The sequence below is a fragment of the Eschrichtius robustus genome, chromosome 20, assembly GCF_028021215.1.
Source record: "Eschrichtius robustus isolate mEscRob2 chromosome 20, mEscRob2.pri, whole genome shotgun sequence".
Taxonomy (NCBI): Eukaryota; Metazoa; Chordata; class Mammalia; order Artiodactyla; family Eschrichtiidae; genus Eschrichtius; species Eschrichtius robustus.
The window spans coordinates 44,366,378-44,387,003 of record NC_090843.1 but is presented as its reverse complement, the minus strand read 5'-3'; the positions used below and the strand labels follow the sequence as shown (position 1 = coordinate 44,387,003).

At 43.3% G+C, this 20,626-nt stretch overlaps 1 protein-coding gene across 2 annotated transcripts in view; it reads right to left on the bottom strand.

The window, feature by feature from the left end:
* Positions 1 to 8,424: 8,424 nt before the first annotated feature.
* The window catches only part of USP32 (ubiquitin specific peptidase 32), a 195,142-nt gene continuing 182,940 nt past the window's right edge, over positions 8,425 to 20,626 (bottom strand). For both annotated transcript variants that reach the window (XM_068530497.1, XM_068530498.1), the window contains exons 29-34: positions 20,410 to 20,530; positions 16,016 to 16,207; positions 14,041 to 14,329; positions 11,877 to 12,301; positions 11,327 to 11,419; positions 8,425 to 10,715 (exon numbers count right to left, since the gene is read on the bottom strand). In XM_068530497.1, coding sequence (XP_068386598.1) covers positions 10,542 to 10,715; positions 11,327 to 11,419; positions 11,877 to 12,301; positions 14,041 to 14,329; positions 16,016 to 16,207; positions 20,410 to 20,530 — 1,294 coding nt within the window. In that variant the 3' untranslated portion in view covers positions 8,425 to 10,541. The remainder of the gene's footprint in view (positions 10,716 to 11,326; positions 11,420 to 11,876; positions 12,302 to 14,040; positions 14,330 to 16,015; positions 16,208 to 20,409; positions 20,531 to 20,626) is intronic.

Here is a 20,626-nt window from a genome sequence, read left to right as displayed (position 1 = left end):
CCCCTGCATTGGCAGGCAGATTCTTAACCACTGCGCCACCAGGGAAGCCCTGTACGAGGTGCTTAATCCTTGGCTTCCGCTGTGCACCAGCATCATGTGTTCTCCCCAGTGAATCCGCTTCCCCATCCTTGGGCCCTAAGTCCCTTTGCCCCTCCATCCTGCAGGCCTGGCCAGGCTCCACAAGGCTGCAGGTCAAATTGGGGTTTCACTCTAGTTTAAGCTGTGGCTTCACATGCAATCAAGGGTTGAGTCACACTGGGGCTGCTTGGAGGGTCATAGGACCCTCCACGGGTGCTGGGACTATTGCCCGAGTGGCCTCCTGGGAGGCACCTCTCCTAAGGGAGAGGAGTTGGGTGTGACATGCTGGGTCCACGTGAAGCCTCAGAGTTGTAGGGGTGAAGGGATGCAGAGTTTGGAGTGGCATCTCTCAGTCAGCCTCTGGGGTTCACACTGGGGTCATAAGGGGAATGGAAGTGGCTTATAAAAACCGGAAGAGCAATTTTACCCAAATACTAACATGGGGGACAGCAGCTCTGTTGTGGGAACACTCTAGCAGAGTAGAAGGGCCCAGCGGGGGACTCCGATCCTGGTGCCCAGTCAGTGGGGGGAGGCAGTGGTGGTGTTGGATTAGGGGCGCCTAAAAGATCAGGGGGTCCTGCCCAGCGGATACCACATGACAGCTGAAAGGACTAGTTCAAAACACATTTAGATACCCTCCGGAGGCTGCATCAATGTGTAGACGGAGAGTGGGATTTTTGCAGGAGTAAGAGTGAGATCCATTGAAACCTGTGTATTCAGAGAGTGACCTTCACTGAAGCCCAAGGTTGCTTTAGCCAGGCCAGCACAGTCGGCACAGAAGCTGGTTCACAGATGCTGTCCGTGGAATTTGGTGACGGTTCAAGTTCAGGGAGCAGGATGAGGCTGGTCTGCGCTCTAGATGAGGAAACGGTTGCCTCAACAAATACCCATGCAAGCAGGATTAGATGAAACGTTTCGTTCAAGCCTTTGCCGGGCGCTGTGGCCATGCTGCCACTTCCAGGACATTCCCTTTCTTTTCTAATCAGTCAGGGAGTTTAGATTTCCCTCTACATTTATACTGCTTATGTTCCCAGAGTCCAGATTAGGCATACTTTCTCTCTCCTGACGTATATGAGTTTTGGATTGAGGCTTGACATTTCATTATCATCGAAGGGGAGAGATGAGAAAACCAAAGCTGGGCTCATAAACCCTGGGGAAAAAGACAATGGGCTGCTTCTTTGGGGCTCAGCACAGTCAGAATTGAATGGAAGGCCGCTGAGGAGTCAGCCTGCTGCGTGGTTGGCCCACTCTGTGGGCTGGATGGACATGTGGTATCTGGTTTAGAAGCCCAGGCTTATGGGCGCAAACACCTAGTTATAAATGGTCAGGCTCGATTGTTCTCCCTCCCTTCCCAGGAAAGGCCAGGAAGGAAAAGGCCTCAGCTGAAGGGAGGAGGCATTGTACTTGGTAGGTCAGGCATCTCAGGTAGCCCGTCTGGCAGGGGGCCCGTGGGGAACATGGGATTCTCACGGCTTCTGTGGCTGATGGCTGCCTTCCTGAAACCAGTTCATTCAATCCTGGTCTTTCCCATCCTGCCTCTGGCACAATCACCTCCCTGCTAAACCCCTGATACTACCAGGCACTCCAAAGTCCAGTTTGGAGCTAGTGGCCTTGACCCGCCCCAGAGTCCTTTCTTTCTCCCTCCCTGCTCCCACTTCCCCTTCAACACCCCTTCCTCCCTCCGTCTGGCTCCTAAAGCCCCTGGGCCCCCAGAAGTGAAGAGAACAAACCTAGGAAGTCGGTCTCCCTCAAGAGTCACTGAATGGCTATTTGCTCCCAAGAGTTTTTCATCTTCCAGGAAGAGGGAGAGGAGGCTGCTTTCAGGACACCTACTTCCTCTCCTCACATAACAATAATACTTTGCATTTGCATAAGCGTTATTGGTTGTAAAAAGGGTTCACGTTCACTTTCTCATTCAGTGATTATCACAATAATCTCACTGATTCTGTTTCCTCATCTATAAAAAGAGATGATAATGCATCCCTCACAGAGCTGTGGTGAGCATTAAAGAATGAACGAAACATGCATAGCTTGGGGTCTGGCAAGCAGTAAATGTCCGTTTAATGGCTAAAAGTGCCCTCTTCAACTTTTCTCCCGATTCCAAGGGCAGAACTATCCTTTATGCCACATAGTAAGTGCTCAATAAACATTTGATGTAGGAGTGATAAACTCTGCCCTCTCCCTTTCCCATCTCTCCCAAAGTGAGAGGATGTTTATCTGCAACTCCAAGCCGAAGGGAGTTCTGCAAACAAGGAGTGGCAGCAGTGACTTTCTCCAGCCAGCAAGGTGAAAGGCCACAGGCCCTGGGGCTGGGTCCCTATAGATGCCCTGCCACAGGCTGCTCCAGTAGTCTCTGCAGCGGGGGAGGGAAGTTGACTGGCCTTCACTCTAGTTGGCTGGCTTTTCCTCCCTGCCCAGCCGGATGTACTGAGAGTAGCAAAATGGCTTTGGAAAGGCCCACCCTGCTGGCACGGCGATTTCCAGCAGAAAATGAGAATGCTCTGCTGTTGAAATCGAGCAAGACCCTGTGGACCCTCCTTGGTACAAAAGCCCCTCCATGCCCACTGTTTCTTTTTCTTTCTTTTTTTGGCCGTGCCACGCGGCTTGTGGGACCTCAGTTCCCCCACCAGGGATTGAACCTGGGCCCTCAGCAGTGAAAGTGCCGAGTCCTAACCACTGGATTGCCAGGGAATTCCCGTGCCCCCTGTTTCTTGTTTGTAGAAACAAGCTGTGGTCTCCTAGGCCTTCCCTGAGTTCCAAAGAGCAGATTCAAGCAGTTAGTAATTAAGGAAGAGAGGGAATACAGAAACAAAGGAAAAGCAGTCAAGAAACAATAGTTCAGCTATGAAACAGAGTCCTAATTCCTCCTGAAGGGATATACAAAAATCTGACACATACCTTTGAATTGTTCTGCAGAAACAAGGACCCACATCTGGTGGAGGAAGGTGACTGCATGCTGACCACAAGCATGTAGACCCCAGGTGGTTGATGTTGTCAGGAAAAGCTTCACCCTGTTACCTCACCACGCACCAGTCAGAGGACTGAGCGTGATCTGGTCATGCACCCCAAGGCCCCGCCCCTTTATCCCTAAAAGCCTTGCGCCCAGGCCAGCCAGTAAAGCGGATCTGAGACAAACGTACGTTTCCATCTTCTCGGTTGCCACCCTCTCTATCAGTAAACCTTCCTCTGCACCAAACTCCGGTATTTCGGTTTGTTTGGCCTCAGCACCGGGTACTCGAACTTGGGCTCGACAGCACTGTTGCTGGGGACCATTCTCCGGGAGCTCTTCAGGGATCAGCACTGCATCATGATCGACTGTTTTTTTTTTTTTGGCCGCGCAGCACGTCTTGCACAGTTCCCCAACCAGGGATTGAACCCGGGGCCACGGCAGTGAAAGCCCCAAGTCCTAACCACTGGCCTGCCAGGGAATTCCCCATGATCGACTTTCTGAATGCTTTAGTGTCCAAGGGGCTTTATTTATATTTTTTAAAACAAATTTTAAAAATTTATTTATTTATCTATATTTGGCTCCGTCGGGTCTTCATTGCTGCGTGCAGGCTTTCTCTAGTTGCAGCGAGCGGGGGCTACTGTTCGTTAGACTGTGCAGGCTTCTCATTGCGGTGGCTTCTCTTGCTGTGGAAAACGAACTCTAGGCGCACGGGCTTCAGTAGTTGTGGCTCACGGGCTCTAGAGCGCAGGCTCAGTAGTTGTGCACATGGGCTTAGTTGCTCGAGGGCATGTGGGATCTTCCCGGACCAGGGCTCGAACCCGTGTCCTCGGCACTGGCAGGTGGATTCTTAACCACTGCTGCCACCAGGGAAGCCCCCAGGTGCTTTACTGAACATCTGATCCAGAGTTCCCAGAGGCTGCTCAAGCAGCACCCCATCCCCCACCCTCACTTCAACCTGAGCAACTCCAACCTCACCTGCTTCAGCTATGGGTCCTTCAGATAAAATACAGTTGGAGGGGGCTTCCCTGGTGGTGCAGTGGTTCAGAATCTGCCTGCCAATGCAGGGGACATGGGTTCGAGCTCTGGTTCTGGAAGATCCCACATGCCGTGGAGCAGCTAAGCACACGCACCACAACTACTGAGCCTGCGCTCTAGAGCCCACGAGCCACAACTACTGAGCCTGCGCTCTAGAGCCCACGAGCCACAACTACCAAGCCAGTGCACCTAGAGCCCCTGCTCCACAACGAGAGAAGCCCCCGCACCACAACAAAGAGTAACCCCCGCTGGCTGCAACTAGAGAAAGCCTGCGCGCAGCCATGAAGACCCAACGCAGTCAAAAAATAAATAAAATAAATAAAATTATACATAAAAATAATACAATTGGAGGAAAGGGTCCTGCCCCAATGTTGTTTCAAAATAAACGTTTAAGACCACTGACATCAGGCAAACCCTTCATGATTCACAATGGAACAGAGGTGCAGGGGAGACAAGTGACCTACTCCAAAGTCACACCGTTCTGCAAGAAGCAGAGCAACATTGCTTTCTGTGGGGTCACCTAAGATGACGGTCCTGAACTAGGGGCTGGAGCAGCCCTGCTGACCACGGGCGTCTCCTGATCCATCCTGGGGGGCTCCCTGCTCATCCTCAATACAGAAGGCCCCCTCTCTATAACCCCAGTGAGCGCTGGGGTTTACCATCAGTGCAGAGGATCCTGCCATGAAGAACTGAAGACGCCCGCCCCCGGGGCCTCCAAGGATCTTGGACACGGCCACCAGCCCACTCTCCCTCCTGGTCCTCCTCTCCTGTGTTCTCCGGGCCACACTAGGCGGGCTCCTTTCTCTGGCTTGCCTTCCTTCTCTTTTTCCACAGCCCTTCTAGTTTTCCTCCCATTTCCTGCCTGTTTCCTTTTTTCTTTTTCCTCTACTTCCTTTGATCTTCTTGGAGCACTTGAAGCCTAGTTTCCATCTGCATTCCTCTTGGGCTTGTGGTAAAGTCCAAAGTTCATTATCAAGAGAAATTTCAGCAGAAGTGGATTGTGTATTTGAAAATGAGAAAGTTAAGTTACAGAAAACACAAATTTGTTTATAACTAAGTGGTCTCAGATTAGTGTGTACTTAATGAAAACCATGGGAAAATGTTTTGCAACCATACCAAAATACTTGGCAATGTGAAACACTTTTATGAGAGCAGGTCTGACCTTCTCAGGCCTTCACAACATGGTTTCTCCTGCTTGTTATCTTCTACTATGCTCCTCGTGCGCCTTCAGCTCACCTCAAACGGCCTCCACAGCCTCTGGAACGCACCACCTCGGCTGCCTTTTCTGTTCAGAAACTGTACACTGCTCTGCACACTTCTGACAAGAAAATCCTGGTCTTGCTTCATGGCGCTGCTCACTTCCCTTTCCCATATGGTTTTCCCTAAGTACTCTGCCAACAGCTACTGTCTAACGTCCTCAGTCAGCACTTCATCGGTGACAATTATACCTACCAATCCTCCTTACATGTGTGCATATGCATATCATCTTTCCCTAATTAGACTGGAAGTAATGATTCATTCCCTGGAGCAGTGGTTTCCATAAATGACCAATCTGCAGGACAGTGCCAACTGGCTACAAAAGAATCTCCCCTGAGGAACTTATTAAAATGCAGATTCTGGGGCTTCCCTGGTGGTGCGGTGGTTAAGAATCCGCCTGCCAATGCAGGGGACACGGGTTCGAGCCCTGGTCCAGGAAGATCCCACATGCCACGGAGCAACTAAACCCGTGCGCCACAACTACTGAGCCTGTGAGCCACAACTACTGAAGCCCACGCGCCTAGAGCCCGCGCTCTGCAACAAGAGAAGCCACCGCAATGAGAAGCCTGTGCACCGCAACCAAGAGGCCCGCGCACCGCGATGAAGAGTGGCCCCCGCTCGCCGCAACTAGAGAAAGTCCTTGCACAGCAACGAAGACCCAACACAGCCAAAATAAATAAATAAATAAATTAAAAAAAAAAAAATGAGTAGCCCCTGCTCGCCCCAACTAGAGAAAGCCCGTGCACAGCAAAGAGGACCCAACACAGCCAAAAATAAATAAAATAAATAAATGTATATTAAAAAATGCAGATTCTTGGACTGCTTGGGAGAAGATGATCTCATAAATCTGGGTGTCAATAGGCACAGAGCACAGATGTAATATGACAATGTGGGTGGGACTCTGGAATCAGCACATTTAACAAGCTCCTAGTTGATTTTGATGATGCTCATGAATTGCCAGGTTGGGAACAGCTGCCCCCAGAGAATCTAGCACAGAGCTCTGTACCTAGAATGTGCTCATATGCCGTTAGCTGTACGCTTCTTGACTGGTAATGAACTTGAGCATAACGTTATTGTTATGTTATACCTGTGTTCTGCTTCTCTAAGTGGGGAAAGAATACTATTATTTGAGTACCCAATAGGTGTCAGGGCCTGTGCCTATTTACATTCATTATCTATTCCTTATAATAATCCTCTGAAGTAAAGTGGTATTCTCATTGGGCATGACAAATCTGAGGGTCCAAAGAACTTGTTTTAGTGCACAGTTGCTGTAATATAGCAAGACCTAGAATCTCTCCAAGTCCATGACGTTCCTACTTACCAGAGGGCATAAGAGTGGTGGCTAGTATCTGGCTTGCAAATATGTTTTACTTGGACAGCACAATGCTTAAAAATTAAAAAACAAACCTGCCAACATGTCTAAATTGGATATTTTGTATAAATATCTGGATTTCTGGCTTCTCTTTAGGGGGGAAAAAAAAAGGTTTGGTCTAACACTGGGGCCCGCATTCCTGCATGGCAACAAATGGAGCCTTTAGAAGGATGTGTGCCCTACAACTCACCACTATTCCCCATTCTCAGCCACAGCTGGACCAGCTTCTCTTACACTCTGTTCCCAACCTGGTCCCTATAGGTCTCTGAGTTTGCAACTCCTGCACTCTTATTTACTACCTTGCTTTCCACTGGTAGGAAGTTTGGCAAACCTAAAGGCAACCTCTTTTTATTGCCCTATCATGTATGGGTCTCTGATCATAGACGTAGGTGTGTTTCTGACCTTCTGATTTCAATACTAAGAAACCTGGTGGTACATCATCAAGGAAAGCTGGGATCTCTGTTCCTTAAGCTGCGCATTATGGCTCTAGCCTAGTAAAATTCTATAGTCAACCTTTAAAATAGTTGGAGAAAATGTGGCCATTCATCTACTTGCTCCAATTCAATGGTATCTACAACGAAGAAAAGAACCCATAAGTGAGCAATGCCACCAAGTGGAAGGGAGATTCCATGTTGAACTGCCTTAGCCAGAGAGGCTGATGACCACTCTCAATTTACAGGGCCATCCAGGAACCAGAAATAAAATGCCTGCCCATCTCTATACGCTGTTTCTTTTCAAGATTGTCTTTTATTTTTTTTTGATTAAAATATTATTTATTTTATATATTATTTACCTTCCATGTGCCAGGAACAATGTTTGAGATACAAAGATGAAGATACTCAAGGTTGTCTTTTAAAAAGCCAGAGACACAGACTGCACTTTGGAAGCCGTGCTTCATTTTTGATGACTTTTCTGATCCTTTTTCTGTTTGTTTGTTTCCTTAAACAAGCTACTATTGCTGCTGATTCAACATGTTTCATTCTATACATTTTTAATGTGTATTCCTGTTTTTTGGAGAATGTGAGCAGAGAGCTATCAAATTCTTTTAGTGTCAGTACGGCAAGGGAATACAAAAACCTCCTTGTATAGGACTGAACTCATGGGGGAAGGATTTCACATTCATCGAGCACATCCCAAGAAACTGTGTCAGGCATTTATATACTTCATTTACTTAATATAAGCCCCAGAGGTAGGTATTCTGATTTTAAAGGTAAATAGATAGGACTGAATGTGAAGGACCCACAACTCTAAATCTTCGACTCTTCCCAACACTGTCAACTGCCTCCCTGGAGGTCTCCCAGAACGACAACCAGGGACATCCCTGGTTTCTCAGAGCCCCCTAGAAATCCAGGATCATCTCAAGGTATTATACAAATGAGAAGTCGGCCTCTTCTTCACCTTATCTCTTAATCTTCAGGAAAACTATTGCGAAACCTCCTTCATCAATTCTCAGTTCCAAACCAGCAAGCCACCCTTCTCCCCAACCCCTTCAATACCTTCGAAGCAATTTCCTAACAGGGATGTGAACCAAATTTAAATCAATTTATCCGGTCACTGCAGGTATCTTGTTCTACCTTCAACACAGCTTGCATTCCCTCAGAGATAGAACCTCCAACTCTGTAAGTCAGGTAGGTATTATTCAAGTTAGGAGAATTAAAACAGGGTCACAGAGAGGAAGGCTAAAGAATTTGACTTTTTTGTGCTTACCTGTATAGAGGAAAAACAGCACATAGATGCATCCACAGTATTTAATTTGTTTGGATAATAGTTACAGATAAACAGTTACACTCCATATACAATTACCAATACTTTTTTATACAGTTCGTATTTCAGTACATCAACACTATTTTATTTACACTCTATTTATGTACATTAACATCTTTCTAAAGTCAGTGCATTGTCAACAAGTTTTATACAGTAATTTACAAAGTGAATGTAGTTAGTTAATTTAATAAATTTTCTGCTAATCATGAATTAAAAAAATTAATTACAACCAATATAACCAACACAGATCAAACAACATTAGTAGATTGTGCTACCTGCTTAAATAAAACATCTGTAAGGAAATTCTTTAAAATCTTCCACTTTTTCATGGGACTTGTCCAGTTAGGAATGGACAGATTTTATACACTGAAAATCATGAAACTATAAGGTCTGCATTTTGTCTGACTTTATCACATTATACCATTTAGGCCACTCCTTCCTACCTGCGATTATAGTCTTCTTCTGAATAGGGTTTCAACTTAGACAGCCATTTATGACAACCTTTCCAAATGCTCTGAGAAGAACTGGATAGCAACCGACCTCAGATATCAGAACACAAATGCTTAATTACATTGGTACCTACTATCTATGAGGAAGGAAGGGTAATGGAATCTGACAATTAATGAGAATCAGCTTCCAGGGTCCAGATGAATAAAAAAAGACTGAAAAAAAAGTGAAATATTTACTTCGAATACATATTTAAAAACAACACAGGAAAAAAATGTTGCCTGAAATAAATAACATTTATATACTTTTGTTCCAGTCTTGAATTATTGAAGAAAAAAATGAAGTGAGCAAAGAAACATAACTTTTGATGACCACTACTGTGAAATGTAAAAAAATAAAAAATAAAAAGGACAAACACCAAAATAAAAAAAGTACATGGACATGCAAACAAAAGTTTACTTCCTAAAACCACCAATTTCATTAAAAATACTTATACACTATCAATGTTTGGGATGTGTTTTGTTGTTAAATTTAATATGATGGGGGAAAATACCCCAATTAAGTTACTTTATAGCCCTTATAGCCATCAAATATGAGCAAGTTCTGAAAAGTTCATTTGCACGTATTCTTTCTTTAAAGTGCAAAACAAAGAAACAAAGAACAAACAACCACTAATTTTAAAATACCATCTAGCTTTGTTGCCACTTTCCCTCTCAGAAGCTCTCTGTGCAACAGTGCATATAAAGATGGTGCAAATTTTGGCAACTCCCCTCCCACACTCAGCAGTGGTGGTAAACATTTTTGAGGGCTCTTGAAGTATCCTCAAAGTAGGCCGCCTCCGCCTCTATCTGGAGGGCTCTTTTATTTTAGCTGGATCTCCCAGGATGCTTTTTTTTTTTTTTTTTTTTCTGCAGGGTCTCCCAACCAAGGCCCTGGGTAGAAGGCACGCAACTCTTAAGAGATTCTCCCTTTCAGACTTACCACTTATATATATGCCTCTGCTACCACCAGCGATTGGTTGTGTCTCAAACACAAACACAACAACAAAAACAAAAAGCAATAAAGACATAGAAAGAGTGGGAAAATGGTTTAAAAAGTAAATCGAAAAATCTGTGTCCGTGCTGTAAGAATCCTTCGCACACCTTTGTGATCTTGCTTTCTCCATCGTGTCAGTCACTACAGTGGAATAAAACTTCAAGAAAAAGGAGGTAGCATATCATGTCGTCCCCAGACAACACTACAATTTTTTGTTTTACTTTGACTCCAAGGAAATTCTTAGTATTTTGTTATGATTATTGGTAAACTATACTTGCTACATGTTTGTTCATATCTGGACAAGCACAACTTAGTTCTTATTTGGTCCCAGGGGGCTGGTGCCAAACCCTTTTGTTTACAGGCTAATGGTGGGTTCTGCCTGAAAGTTCTCTACCAGGGAGCTCGTGTGAGACACTTCCAAACAAAATTATTACCACTGTTATGTTAACTGCTATTTTAATTAGGATTTTTATTTTGTGCTTCAGGGTCACAGGATAAAATAACTACACATTTAGCTTGCCTTTCAGCGACGCTTTTGCCCAATGTCAGCTACGGGGAGTCATCTCCCTCATCACAGCCTGTCTAGCAGCCAGAGTGGTAGCTTTACTGTAACACACAGTACTTTTTGTAATCAGACTCAAAGTCTTCGTCCATGCTGCTTGTGTCTGCCATCTTTTTGCCGTCAATCTTTGGCAGAAATTGTGCATAGTCTATCCCCTGCTGCTCATAGAAAAGAATGTAGGCAGAGTCGGTGTCAATTTCATCAGGGTGAAGTTCCTGAAGGAGCAAGAAAGGCTTTAACTAAAAAGCCATCACTATGCTGGCTCTTAATCCTCACCAGGGAAGGGAGGACCAACACTCTTTAATTACTAAACCTGATTGCTTCCAATCAGCTTAATATTTTGGCTGTCTCATAGCTGCGCCTAAAATAAGACCCATTATTTTCAATGTTTGTTTTGGGGAAATATTCATACCATAGACAAGTCAAAAGAATGACAAAAAATGAAACAAAACAACCCATCAAATTCTACTAGCTCAAAAGATAAGAAATTTTTCTTATAACCAATACCTTCTTCCTCTTCACTGTTTTCATTCTCTGCTCTGCATAACCGCCCCCACCCCAACCAGGGATCAAACCTGGGCCCTCGCAGTGAAGGCGTCGAGTCCCAACCACTGGAGTGCCAGGGAATTCCCTGCATATCACTTTTATTCCTTTATACTGAAGGCATCTATATACTGATTCTCCCTTAGAGGAATTTCTTTTTTCTTTTTTCCTGATTCTAATAGCAATAACTATTTCCTATTCAGGAGAAAGTCCATTATTTCAACAAATGCCCTCCAGTTCTGTTGACATTTGTTTCTTTTATTCAGAGATTGGGGATATTTACCTTACAGCTGCTGTCATTGTAACAGTACCACCTGCTGTTTGGGTTTTTGGCATAAGTGACGTAATGGCCCCCGCCCAGAATTCCTGAATGGCACTATAAGAGAGAAGAAAGTGCAGGTATATTAGTAGTTGACAGGGCACAGTACTAGGATCCAATCAGGAAAACACTTTTGGGAAAAAAAAGTGTTTTCCTTCTTCCAAAAACAAATCAAAGAGGAAAACTGAAAATTTTAAAACTCTGAATCTTACCATTTTATTGCTGTAATTATTTTTGGAAAGCAAAAATTCCTTAGAAACACACAGTTGTGAATGACTTGAACCTGTGACTCCGGTTATAATGATTACACGACTGTTCCCTTTATTACACTGTGAGCATCTTGGATTCTACCCAAAAGGCCAAGATATCTACTGCTAACTTTGTCTATCACCAAGCTCAATGCCCAGCAAATAAGCAGGCTCTGAAAAAATGATGAATGAATGAATGAATGCAGATGAGCAAACAAACCACTGAAAGTGCAGATCATTCTGAATACATACAACAAACCACTTACCGAAATTGCATATAGATTATAAATAGGCTTAACATGAATATCTTCTCTTTGGTCATCGGTGCTGTCTTCTTCACTGTGGTTTTCAAACTGACCATTGCTGTAGCCATTGCCACATGCCTCATGCTCATAAAGGAAGCCGTTGGCCAAAGCTACTTCCTGGTCCTGCGGGGTGACCAGCTCAGGCTGGCTGCCCCCCAGCATGTGCCCTCGGCTCAAGGCATCAGCCAGCTCACAAACTTGCCCAGCCCCGTTCTCTTTGCTGGCATCCAAGTTCTCCTTACTACTTGACAGTTTATTTTTGCTGCCGATCTGGGGTAGCCGGAGCCTCCCTTTGCTCCTCCCTATAGTCCGAGGGCTGCTGTTAGGGCTGCTGTTTTTGCTGGAGGGACAGCTGGTTCCACTTTTTCTTGATGAAGAAGGTGAACCTGTGAAAGGGAAGAAAAGATAAATCCAAATGCCACAAGTTAAACCAGCCACCAAACGCTAACTATGAAGTCAACTTCACAAGTGTACACATAAAGGTAAAGACAGGGGCGTCCTGACTGGCTATGCTTTATTCCTATTATGTGGACAGTAGGTTACATTCTTGTCTTCCTCAACGCCAACCCCCTCAAGGCAGCAATGTCCTGAAAACGTGAAGTACAACTAAGTACAGGCTTAGAAAATAGCAGAAAGATGATTTAGGACAGATTCAGTTCAAAACAATATTAGACTAAGGAGTTTTACAAATACATATTCTTCTTCTTTGTAAAATCAGATTAAAAAATACGATCACTAATTATCAAGCACTTACTATTGCTAGGCATGATATTGGGAACTCTATTATCTCTACCTCTCACAACAATCCTGTAAAGTAGCAGGCCATGAACAGCTCCCCACCCCCTTATATACCCTTAAGAATTGTTGAGGACCTCTAGAACTTTTGTTTATGTAAATTCTATCTATCAATATTTACCATACTAGAAATTAAAACTGAGGAATTTGAAAAACACAATAATACACAAGCATATATTTTTCTTTCTTTTTTTAATTAATTAATTAATTAATCTTTGGCTGCGTTGGGTCTTTGTTGCTGCACGCAGGCTTTCTCTAGTTGTGGTAAGTGGGGGCTACTCTTCTTTGCGGTGTGCTGGCTTCTTATTGCGGTGGCTTCTCTTGTTGCAGAGCACAGGCTCTAGGCACGCGGGCTTCAGTAGTTGTGGCATGCGGGCTCAGTAATTGTGGCTCTCGGGCTCTAGAGCGCAGGCTCAGTAGTTGTGGTGCATGGGCTTAGTTGCTCCTTGGCATGTGGGATCTTCCCGGACCAGGGCTCGAACCCGTGTCCCCTGCACTGGCAGACGGATTCCTAACCACTGCACCACCAGGGAAGTCCCACACAAGCATATATTTCACTGACAATATCACACGTATCGTTGGCTTTGACTCCGCTTGTGAGAGAATGAGAGTGGAAAGGCAAATACTTAGTATTTTTTCCTTTTTCTTTTTTTTTTGCCCTGCTGCGTGGCTTGTGGGATCTTAGTTTCCCGACCAGGGATTGAACCTTAGCCCACAGCAGAGAAAGCGCTGAGTCCTAACAACTGGACCGCCAGGGAACCCCCAAATACTTAGTATTTTTATGAAAATAGTTCTGATCCTCCAGAAGGGGTCTCAGGGACTCTCTAGGGGTTCCCAGACTATATTTTGAGAACCCCTGCTGTAAGGGAACAAGGATGACAACTATCATTCATGATCACCAAATGTCAGGTTCTATGTAAAGTTCTTTGCTCTTTTTCTTTTTTTAAATGTTTTGTTTGTTTTTTGGGTTTTTTTTGGCTACGCAGTACGGCACGTGGGATCTTAGTTCCCTGACCAGGGACTGAACCCATGCCCCCTGCACTGGAAGCACTGTCTTAACAACTGGACCCAGGGAAGTCCTAAAGTGCTTTACTCTTGATGTATCAATTTCTCACTCTGTGAATTTAGTATTATCTTCATTTTATGAATGAGAAAATAGATTTAGCGAGGCTGTACTTCTTGCTAAAAGTCACATTTCAGACAGGTTCCTTGTACAACCAAGCTGTTGCTCCAGAGTGGAAAACAGGGAAACACGCAGCCTAGAGGGATCCCTGGAGAGCCCCTTGCAGAGTGACGTCTGGGCTCCGTGAAGTCCCCCAGGCCTCCTCACCTTTAGGGCTACTGATGACGTTGGCGCTCAGCGAGGATGGGCTCTTGCTCAGGAGCGTGTTGTCTTCCCCAGCTGAGTTCTGAGCATCCACTTTCTTCACCTCTCCTGCCAGGACCCTGGGCTCAGAGAGGTCGTCCCCCTGGGGTGTGAGTGGCTTACGCTGACAGAGAGCTGGGTCTCTCGGCACCAAAAAAGCACTAGGGTCAAAACTCTCACGAGGAAATTTAACAATTTTCTGTGATTTTATCCATCGCCCATTTACAAATTGAAATCGTTTAAGATGAATAATCTGGAGAAGAATAGAAAACAGTTGCATTAAAGAGTTCTGAAGATACAAAATACACATTAAAAAACCCCAAGTCTAATACACGTAAATGTTCCAAAAATATAACTTTTCTTCCCCCAAAAGAATACATTTTATGATGTAACATAGTTAACAGTCAGGCCACTGCCCTTTAGCTATATGACTAACATGGTAATCCTCCTAATTTCCTTCAATATCCTAGGAGCCTACACTTGCATGTTCTCTGGGCTTGTGACGCACGCCGACCTTTACCTCTCTCCAGTATCATAGAAGGTCCATTCATAAACACACTCATGAGGATAGAATACTATACACTGAATGTTTTGAAGAAAAATGGAGGCGTTTTTTACAGATGAAACTTACCCAATCTCCAATAGGAGGCCTCTTCCTTCTTACCACATCCTTTGGTTGCTACCACGGAGTTTCACTGTCCTGAAGAGCATAAGAACCTCCCTTCTCTTTTTTGGCTTCTCTTCTTCTTTTCAAGAGCAATGAATTCCTCTAGCCTTACGCAGTGTGATTATGCTCTCTACTGTGGGCACAGATATTTGGGTGGCTCCCTCTACCCTAAATGCTTAATAATTTACTGTTTATATAAAGAGAACCCCTCTGTAAGGGGCATGCTGGTGTGTGGATTTAACAGAAGCCCACCAAGCTCTCAACATAACATCTACTCCTCATTATTCTTTAAAGACCTCAAAAACACAGTTTTGCAAAAGCCAATACTTCATGATATGTTTTATGTGATGGTTATATGAGTATATATAATTGTCAAACTCATCAAACTAGACATTTAACATCTATGAATTTAATTCCATGTTAACTATACCTCAATTTAAAAAAAAAAACTTCCCCCTTTCCACCTACCTGTTCCCAAGCCTGTCCCTGTGCTCTGCTTCCCGTCCCTGTGCTCTGCTTCCCATCCCTGGAGCTAGCTAATCACCATTAGTAATTTCTTGTGCATCCTTCCCTGGGAAGTTGTTCTGGTCTACATTCACAGTCTCACAGAGTAGTAGGAAGAAGACATGAATAAAAAAATACACACAAGGTCTGGTTAAAATACACCAGTGCCTTACATTTGATATGATCTCCTCCCTTAAGGAAAAAACTTTCTTAAATGAATAGGAAGAATTGACACCTCAAACTTTCTTGACAAGCAACAGGAGAGTCTCCTAATCCATGAATGGAGAAGGCAGAAGTACATCAAATCAGAAAGAATATGTAAGCCCCAGTGCACTTGTGCCTACACATTTAATTCAGCAGCGTGTTGTGGCCATGTGATGAAGCACAGCGGGATCAGAGGTTCAGCCTCTGTTCTCTTCTGTAGTCCATAAAGCACGAGCCTAAAGCTTCCTCTCTCCCTAGAGCCCGAAGTGCTTTCACCTTTTCCTGAAGTTCAAATTCACCAGGTTGTACCACTTGTGGCACTTCTCATATATCGCACTTAATGCAGTTACTGATCTATATGACTTCTCTCCCCTTCTAGGCTGTATGCTCTTTAGGATACAAAACTAGCAAATATCTGCAGTACCATTCATCTCTGTGTGCAACAGCAAATGTGTTTTAAACACCGCTGCAGGAAGGGTCTTATTCTCAAAAACTCTTATTTGTTCCCCACTTCTTTCCTTCAAGCTAGACTCTTGCTCTCTCAGAGGTGGGACTGTAACATACCAGAATGGGGGGGAGCCTCCAGAGATCTAGCTTCTTGGTTGCCAAGCAGTGGGTCTTACACTTGGAGCAGTAGTACATCTCATTTTCCCCTAGCTCCTCCTCACTGGTGAAAGCACGCAGACAGCTGTCCAGGTTGATGGGCTCAGCTTGCGCTCGCCGACTCTGCTCCACACTCTCGTGCTCATCTACGACCTGCAGGTGGAGGGAACAGGAGGCATGGGAGAAGGGGTGGGAGGGAGGCAGTTGAAAATGGTCACCTGCTATGCATCATCTTCCAGGTGACTCAACCTCATTTACTTTACATGCGGAAAAAAATGCAACCCAAACTAGAGTCTGAGCAAATAGGGCATTTGTACATTTATTCACAAATATCACATCAATAACACCCTTGATCAAATTTCTATTTATATGACCATAGCTTTTTTGGGAAAAATTTCTGCATGCTTCCAAATGACAAAAACAAAAACAAACAAGGAACTGCCTGTTTATTTTACAATTTGAAATCCTAAAACAGCTGACATGTGGGCTGGCTCTCAAGCCAGGGTGTCGAGATTAGGCCATTTATTTTTTAGCAGGGACACAGAACATTATTAGTATGCTGCAGGCTTTACAGAGGCTAGGAGAAATAATATGACTGAAACACAGATGCCAGATCTGGATTAAATAAGAAAGGATACAGAAAAGCTAACCTGAAGAGGACAACCCCCAGGGCATTAAAACTCACAGGCCACAACTCATTTGCATATTGATGCCACATAACACAGAGTTATCAAAATACCACGTGTATTATTATCTGTCTCCTGCCTCTTGGTGCCTTTCTATCTGAGATGGCAATAAAAGGAACAGCAGGCTCAAAAAAGCCTGATTTTGCTGAGAAGACCCCTAATACCTGCCCAAACCTCTGTGGTCCTGTTAACCAGCATGCTAGGCTTTGAAGCAAGGAGGAGGTAAATATGAGGAAGGAGAGAGCAAAGGGGGGTAGATGTGCAAGGATGTATGTTGGAGGTGGCGTGGGAATCAGGAGGAAGGAGACAAGGAGGGGCCTAGAATGCAACAGAAAGGAAGGATTTTTCCCTCTCCAATTCTTGGCTGCCACTTAATAAGCAATCAAGAACCACGGCAGGTGAGGCATACATAGGCATGACTATGAATGACCGTGAGACTCCACAGGGATCACGTCGCAGGGTGGAGCTGGGACTACAAGTACAACAATGAATGCCTCTCTTTTTGGCACAGGTCACATACAGGTCCCTCACCCCACTTATTACTCCTCCCCTCCGGAGGTGAATTGCCTTTGCCTGAGGCAATTTCCCTCAAGTTTTCCTTCCTGAGCTCACAGCTTAGAACAGGTTTTCAGGTGTGACTTTTTCCCTACGTGAGAAGATGGCTGAGTCACAGGCTGTCAAATGTTTTTATAAACTATCAAGGTTGGGGTTGATTATGCAATGAAGAGTTTTATCATTGCATCGCCATCCATTTCTAAAGAGCGTATTTAAAAAGGGGAACTTTGAGGAAATCTCTTTTTTTTAGGAAGGGAAATCTGGCTTGACCTTGACTTCTTTTCTGATACTAACTCTCATCATTTTTAGGGCTGGTCATCCAAGGGAAAAACTGACATGCTTCAAAAGGAAACATGCTGTATCATGGTGGTTAGAATCAGAATAGAAAAAGAGGTGTATTAAATATAGTACTGTCTCTTTTCTCACAGCCAGTTAAACATTATCTGTATTATCTCTACCAGGGATGCTTTATGGCCAACCACGAATTATAGTAAGTAAGTAGAGAATGTTGATTTTTATTGACTATATGTTCTATAGAACACACCGGATATAGAGCTGGATGGAGACAGGGAGGAAGGAGATGGATGAAAAACATATCTGTGGACAAAAATAATTTTTATTTATTAATAAAATTTCCCTAAATGATAAAGATTCCCTTTACCTCTTGGGATCCATTCCCAGATCCTCTACAACTATTCAAATAGTCTAAATTATTATTGGCACCCTCTTCCTTTTTTTTTTTAATCTAAGTTGCTTGAAAGCTCATCCTTAGCCCAAAACATAAAGGAATGAAATAATAAGCTTTCATACATTATAAGACTATTAGAAAAAGAGGGAGATCTGAGAAGTTATCTAGTTTAATTTTTTATTAAGGAATATGAGGTCCAAACAGGGGAAAAATGAAAAGAATAAGCACAATTGCCTATATTTTTCCCTCCTTACCAAATAAAACATTCATGTAGAAATTCTGGACAGCAGTGAAAAATGTAAAAAGGCAGGAAACCTTTTATATTCTTAATATAAAGGCAAACTGTCAAAATATTGGCAGATTTTCTTCTGCTCTTTTTTTATATGAAGAGATTTTTCAGTGTATGCAATTTTATATCTTTTTTTCAATTTTATATCTTGCTTTATAAAAAACTTTACAAGACATCGTAAGCATCTCTCCATGTATGTCGGGAAAAACTCCTGGTAGTCATCATTTTCAATGACTGCATAATATTTTATCCAATTTCTATACCACATGCCTCTAATGTGGGACAAATACAAGTTGCTTCTAATTTTTTACTATTCTAACAACTGCTATGATGAAATCTGTCAGCAAATCACAGAGTATTTCCCTAGGATAAATTCTTAAAAGGGGAATTACTGGAATAAAAACCATAAAACATACAGGCAACAATCTCAATTTTGAATCTCCTTTGTCTACGTGACTCTCCAAGCACATGCAGAAACCACATGTAGGAAGAAATTGGTCATGTGGCCCCATTCCCCAGCAAGGAAGGATATCTCAATAGCAGCTTGGTTTCCATGGTATCCTAAGAGCATCACTGAAAATGGAAGTGGGATGAGATTTAACAGGTCACGTAGGTCCCTCTTCCTATAAAGCAGGATGTCCTCCAGAGTTTTTCAGATTGCACACTGGGTTTGTTAAAAAGGGAAAGAGATTTACAGCCAAATAATTGTTCATCTTTGACAGGAGTATCTTGTCACAATAATGTCCTGTTGGATTTTGTGCTGATGAAGATTTAAGAATCTTTCTTTCAATTGCTAAAATTTTCCCTCTTCAAAGGAACCATGGTTGAGGTTGTTGAACTACCTTGCTACAGCGAGCATAATCTGCCAAAACATCTACTTCTCTTCAGCTTCCTTTAGCCCAATGATGTTTCATTTGGCCAAGTATCCACAAATAGTACTCATCCTTGGCTAGTGAGAGCCTTAGGGTGTGTGGGGGCATATTTAGGGATCCAAATAGGGAATCTGGTCTGGAACTGGGAGTTCCCCCACTCCTCAATAGCACAAAAAGACAGAAAAGTCCATAGAGAACAGACTTGTGGTTGCCAAGGGGGTGGGGGAGGGTTGGACTGGGAGTTTGGGATTAGCAGATGAGAACTATTATACGTGCATTATATATGCGAATGGATAAACAACAAGATCCTATTATATAGCACAGTGAATTATAATCAGTACCCTGTAATAAACCATAATGGAAAAGAATACAAAAAAGAACATATATGTATGTATAACAGAATCACTTTGCTGTACACCAGAAACACAACACTGTAAGTCAACTATACTTAAAAAAAGACAGAAAAGTTAATTCTCATTACTAACTTATCTAAAGGGAATGCCTTAAGAAACAGTGAAGGAAATTTCCATCAAGAATCATATAAATGCAAAAGCCACTACTACTCTTCCTGTGACTAAAACAACTCCTTTGATTCTGTTGCTTTTACATCTCCACCAGATTCTTCATCTCTCTACGCACAAGCTATCTAGTCAATCCACCCTTCAAACAATATTTGGCAAACATCTTTAGATATGGAGGTAGTATTCTTTTGGAAGTTACATTTTCAAAATTTAAAAACTGCTCCAGCCAGAGTGGCAGTAGAGGAATGCTAAGTGTGAAGAACAGGCATGGAGATGTACTCTTAGGTGCCCAGTCTTGAAACATTCAGTTCTTTCTCTAATTTTCTGATCACTATGCCCATTAAAGGTAGCAGCTATAGCCCTGGAATGCACTTGAGCTAAGTAATAGTGGTTACCAAATGCTGCAGCTTCAATAATAATTAATAAACAGGCAGAGAGACTGGCATGCTTGATACGTCATGGCCAGAGAATATAACTTCTTAATTACGCCCGAAGTTTTGTTTCAAGATTTACTTATTATTAATATTTTTGAAATTCAATGCTCCAATACAATTAACTCTACAAGTGGGAAAACTGAAACATCCACATAATCATGTTAATATATTTAAGTGCCACAGAGAATGCCAATGAATGTTTTTCTAGCTGTTTTTAAACTGTCTGAAAATAGAAATGGCATGATACAGTTAAGCTGGGAAAAATTTTACATAGGAAAACCACCATCTTACGATGGCTTTGAGTACTTACCCTTTCCTGTGATGTTTGATAGCGGAGGTGAAGGGCCGTGGGGTCCCAATCCACAGCAATATAGGCATTTCCAATGAAAGCTCTGTCTTCCCCACAATCAATTTTACAGCCCCTGCAAAATCTAAAGGGGGAAAAAAGATCTACTGAGGAAAGAGTAATTATGAAGGAATCCAAATTTTCTTTATCAGAAATATTCTCAAAAAAAAAAAAAAAAAAA